This window comes from Primulina huaijiensis, chromosome 3 (assembly GCF_012295235.1).
Source record: "Primulina huaijiensis isolate GDHJ02 chromosome 3, ASM1229523v2, whole genome shotgun sequence".
NCBI classification, from domain to species: domain Eukaryota; kingdom Viridiplantae; phylum Streptophyta; class Magnoliopsida; order Lamiales; family Gesneriaceae; genus Primulina; species Primulina huaijiensis.
Genome location: NC_133308.1, coordinates 23,456,346 through 23,461,941, shown reverse-complemented (window position 1 = coordinate 23,461,941; position 5,596 = coordinate 23,456,346). Strand labels below are relative to the sequence as shown.

Here is a 5,596-nt window from a genome sequence, read left to right as displayed (position 1 = left end):
TGTCACGCCCCGAGACCGGGGTTAGTCGACACCGGCGTTGTTTTACAACCACACAATTGAAAACAACAAGCCTCGTAGTACAGTATAAACCAAAAACCAGTCTATTTCATCATTAACTCAAAATAATCTTGTCTTACAGCGATAAATTCCAAAACGAAATAAAATGTGCGGAAGCATTGTACAACTTGAATCAAAACTTAGGAAGAACTTAAGCGAGAAATCTTCATATCTCGAAACTTCATCACCGACCCCGAAGCATGTCTTATTCATCACCGTCTACTTGATATTTGTTCTTATCTGGAGAGAGATGTAAGGGGTGAGTGTTTTGGAAAACACTCAGCAAGTGGGGGCCGATCGATTACCACAAGTACATATAAATATAATTTAAAACCCATATTGCAAACTGATTTTCAAAACGTATTATATCATATCAGATCAGAATCAGAATCGAAATGCGAAACAGAGATTATCAGACATTCAGAACAGAACGAATCAAAACAAACGAAAACGCTGTTATTCATCTCGTTATCCATGGTCAAATTATCCCCAATATGTTAGTCCTCTAAGGGGTGAGGCCAAAACACAGTTTTATACCCACTGATGGGGGCCGGAACACAGTTTTATACCCACTGATGGGGGCCGAAACACAGCTTTATACCCACTGATGGGGGCCGAAACACAGTTTTATACCCACTGATGGGGGCCATATAATTTACAATCGTCGTTCCATATCCCACTCGAATCATAACAGTGCACCACAGAATCAGATGTATCAAACAACACTTATCGGGATTTTTGAATGAACTCAGTAGAATCAAAGAACATCAGAAATAGAAGGAATGTATCGTACATCGATCGAGATTTTATGAAATACATAATAGCATTTTTGAAAGTGGTTTGACATACATACAAGCATTTCATGAAATACTTATACAAAGTTTAAATTACAAAGAAATACATAGCAAAAGCCCACTTACATGATTTCGTTTGGATTAAAACGCTAGAAGGACGTGCTAAAAGAACTCCGTTCGAACAAGGTCGCGGCAAAGCTTCAAACTCGGCTGTCGCAATGCTTCGAATTTGGCCTGCTTTCCAGCAGCTATATTTCGAATTTCTGTAGCTACGGGGAGGGATTTTGCAGTAAGGGAGGTGAGATTACTACCACTTCGGTCCTCTTTATATAGGGTTGGAAAATCAGCTACAATGATAAGCTCTTATCACTCCAAGAATGTCGCTGATTGCTTAATCAAATAGATGATTGCACTTTTCTCTCCCGAATGAACCTGTACTCTTCTTGATTCAAGATACACACCCGAGATTCATGCTATAATAGTGAGTGATTTTGGCTCCCTTAAGTGCAAATGGAGAGTGATTTTGGCTGCATGAATCTCTTCCAAGATTGATGCACTTCCATATTGAACAATCTTCACATTTGATACCACTTAAATGTCATTACTCATGGTCATTAACATCCTCTTAATGACACCTATTCATGGCCATTAACCTCATATTTAAAATACCTATTAATGATCATTAACTTCCTATTAATTATCATTATTTTTCTTTTAATATAGGTAGTTTAATGGCTTATTTGTTGTGGTTTAATTTAGTCTTTAACAATGGTGATAAAAGGTCAATAATGAGGGAAAATTGATTATTCAAATTTCCAAGATTATGATTGCAGGGAACGCGAAAAATGTTGGGCCAAAAAGAATGAGCTGAAATTTTCTATGACATATATAGGTCTTCCCGTTGCAAGATTTCGGGTCTTCACAAGTTGAGCTTGGATGAAAAATTTTTGATTTGGCAAGAATGATTTGAAATGTGAATTTGAAATGATAGTATCTTGAATGAATTTTAAATGCACCATAACCACAATCGCGTGTACACTAGTTAAAAGAGAGATGGATTTGAAATTCATCCAATAAAAATTCATTCATACAATCAAATGGATTTGAAACATATTAGCTAGACACCGATAATTTATACTTGTTTGTCAACGCAAAGTTCTATGAAAAGATCAGCCAAAAGAATTGAAATACAGGTTGTATCCAAGTTAGTGGAGTAAGTATCCGCTTGACCAATAGTCAGGAGTTCGATTCCTCTTTCCAACACTTTTTCGGGTGAACATGTCGCACAAGACTTGCACAAATTAGTTTATAACGCCAATTTTTTATTAACTGTTTAATACTAAAATTTTATATTTAGGATGATATCTAAGTTCAAGACCTTATTGTAATTAACAACCATAACTCACCTTTTTTTAAAAAAAACACTACCAAATGTTGACATTGTAGTTATAGCGATACCTAAAGAATACCTATATTTGAAGGCTTTGAATTAGCTATCGCCCTTTCCCACCAGAAGAACTGTTAAACATTAATCTCGGTACAGAAACAAAAAAACCCAGAGATTAAAGTACTTGAAGATGCATGCATATGTATATTCAATCATAATTATAAGAAATCTTACAAAATGATAGACATTCTTTGTGGCTTTACACAAATTTTAGCCACATAAATTCGAATCTCTTTTTTTAATTATAAAAATGGAGATTTCTATCAACTAAAACTACGTACAAATATTAGGCCTATGCGGGTGCGAACCTGCAACCACAGCATATAGAACCACATCCCCACATCCTCCTACATACCCTTTAATCTCATGTACTTCCCTTTAGATTATATATATGTGTTTATTTTTTTTATCTCAGAAATCTTGCACCGTGGAACTAGAACTGGCCCCCGACGTATGTTTGCCCGAATTGCCAGTTCTCGGGGGCTGCGTTGTTGCTAACAAGAGTCTTGCCATCACTTGTGGTGACTTGAAATGAGAGGCTTTGCCCGTTGAGATAGGAGTTGCTCTGCCAGTTTTGGCCCCAGTTTCTAGACATGGATTGCCACCCTGTTTTTGATCCCTTGATCGACACGGAGTGGACGTCCCCGGCGCCCGCGACGTTGGTGATGAGTACTAGGTTGAAGTAGGAGTGGCCATTGATCGTGAACCTTATTCCTCCCTTCTTTATACAGGGCACCCTGTCAAAGATATCAGAATTCGAGTCATATCTTGTCTTGTTAATGTTACATTGACAGAAATGTTTCTTCTACAATATTATAGAGCCACAAGTACTTTTTACAGTTAAACTTGAAAAATCCGGACTATAGCTTTAGGTTTTGTAAATCTTCTGAGTGTCGTATCAGTTAATGACCAAAAATGAAAACACAATTAACTTGTGAGACAAAATTTGTAATTTTCCATGTGTAAGTTTTGCTTTTATAAGCTAGCTAGCACTTAGTTCCCATATTTGGTGTCGGTTTAGTACCTTTTAAAGGAGACTGGGACAATTCCGGCTCGGTACTGAGCGATCTGCACGAAAGCGGGCTGGGCCAGGTCGAAGTGTTGGCGCGGTGGGTTGCACCATCCTCCATTGTCATTCGGGAGAGAAGGATTAGGGGGGCAAAAGTTGGTGGCGGTAACGGTGATGGTGCCTGGAAGGCACGATTTGGATCCGCCTGAGCATGTTAACTCGTAGCATGACCCACAGCTCAGGCCATTGTTGAACAGAGCAGTGCTGAGTGCTGCGGTGTTTGTGCCATATCCTTGACTGTACAGATTGCCATATCCACAAGCACCTCCTGCGACAATAGTCATAAAATGTCACTCGTTGGAATCCTAGTCCTTAATCACCGTGGGGGATAACAGTCACAGATGAATAAATTCTACTAGATATGAAAATTTAGCCCATTTTAGAAGCATAAGTTATATTTTAAAATTTCAGGTTTTCTAAAAAGTTAAAATCAATGTCATTTTCTTGTAGAAGTTGCAACAAGTCAACAATCAACCCATTAAAAAGTAGTGGTCATTGAACTTCTTTATATGCTTTCACACATCGGGACCAAGGTTAGCCAGCAAAAATCACATATGCATGCTAACAACGAGTTCTACCACTTGTCGTATATATTTTAAAAGTTATTAAACTTACCCATTGTGCCCGATGCATCGCCCCCACCATAGAAAGTGGCGAACGCGTCTTGCAATCCTCCATTGTCGCCGAACGCACCTCGTAGGCAGAAGTTGAAGAACAACGAGAACAAGACCAGAGAAGCAAGTGAAGGCACTGGAATAGCCATTAAAGGAGAAGAAAGCTAGCTAGACTTTAGAGTGCGAGAGCAAAATGTTTAGGTTGTGAGGACTTTTGGTACATAATTTGGACGAAGGGGATTTATTTATATAGAGAGGTTTGGGGGAGTTTGCAAAATGTTGTGTGCTTTAGAAAGAGACAAGAAAGGCATAAGAAGCACATGCATTTGTTCCTACTCAAACTACCAACTGCTAATCTTGTAGACCCTACAAGCACATGCATTCTCAACTTTTTTCATCGTTTTCTTTATTTATTTATTTTATATAGATCGAATTAGGCTAAAGTTTTCAAATTTCAGAAATTTTTAGCATGTTGGAAACCATATTTTTATGGAAAAAAAATAGCATAATCGTATTCTAAGGTGACGTGTGATTTTTGGTTATGTAAGTCGTCAAAGTTTAATCTTAGTGCATAAAGTTCACTTTTTTTTGAAGCTTTTAGATCCTTTCGTTCGATTGTTGACGTAACATCAATAATCCGACGAGAAAAATAAACATGAAAAAAGATCAACTTATTACACTAAGACCGAATCAGACAACTTACATGACTTAACACTGATAATAGACCGATTTACGATATTATTTTTGAAATTTTCTTGATTTGTATTAATATACAATACATAAATATGTAGAAAATTTAAAAAATAAATGGGAGTGACTAACGTTTAATTTGTATGTTTGTCTCCTTTGACTCTACTAGTTTTTGTAAACAATCTTATAATTTAGGGAGGAGTGCTTGCTACCTCTAAAAAACAATGTTATTGTCGATATTTTCTTCACAAATTGACGGAATAAAATTAATTGGTTATCGAATTTAGAAAATTCATAAATCCAATTTGATTAATTTTCTTTTTTGTTGAAATTTTCCTTGTAATAAATATTTAATAAATGCAAGAATCGTCGAGTTGCTGGTCTCTCTCACCAGGTTCGGCACGTCGTCATAATTTACGCCTCTCGTAGATAAGGTTCCCAATAAATTTATTGCGTTGAGCATATTGGGAAGCTTATTTAATTTGTGTTGCTTGAAGTTTGCTAAAGCCATGAAGATTAGTCTCCCAATTTGAGAACGTGCATGCATGATGCAACAAAATTCTAGTACTTGTTTTTTTTTTTTGTTTCTTTGTGTACTTTTTCTTGATTTGTGTTATCAGATTTTAGTTTTAGTATGTTATATCCGATTTATTTTTGCAATTTAAGTCCTTCTTCAAGTGGAACCGATGAGACATTGACATGAGATCGGTATTGTACTGATGCATATAGTGTTACATGAGAACTTATGCAGAAAAATAACTAAAATTGTCAAAAATTAAAATATACAAGACTAAAACTGAAATTTTTTAATATAAATAACTAAAATCGCAAATTGTCAATCATATTGCGATTTTCCATTCTAATTATTCAAATTTTGGTTTCAGTTAAATAAATGAATAGAAATTCGGGAAAAAATGACTAAATT

At 36.2% G+C, this 5,596-nt stretch overlaps 1 protein-coding gene across 1 annotated transcript; it reads right to left on the bottom strand.

Moving 5' to 3' along the window:
• Positions 1-2,413: 2,413 nt before the first annotated feature.
• Positions 2,414-4,214, bottom strand: LOC140973857 (expansin-A8-like). The gene is made up of 3 exons (XM_073436950.1): positions 3,983-4,214; positions 3,323-3,635; positions 2,414-3,035 (listed from the first exon to the last, which is right to left on the bottom strand). Exons 1-3 carry the CDS (start codon positions 4,128-4,130, stop codon positions 2,732-2,734), a joined length of 765 nt encoding a protein of 254 aa, XP_073293051.1. The 5' UTR covers positions 4,131-4,214; the 3' UTR covers positions 2,414-2,731.
• Positions 4,215-5,596: the final 1,382 nt, after the last annotated feature.

Coding starts and splice junctions, on each gene's coding strand:
- LOC140973857 (XM_073436950.1), bottom strand. CDS start 4,130: ATGGCTATTCCAGTGCCTTCACTTGCTTCTCTGGTCTTGTTCTCGTTG. Junction 3,636..3,982: donor CGATGCATCGGGCACAATGG/GTAAGTTTAATA, acceptor CTATTGTCGCAG/GAGGTGCTTGTGGATATGGC. Junction 3,036..3,322: donor GTCCCAGTCTCCTTTAAAAG/GTACTAAACCGA, acceptor TATCTTTGACAG/GGTGCCCTGTATAAAGAAGG.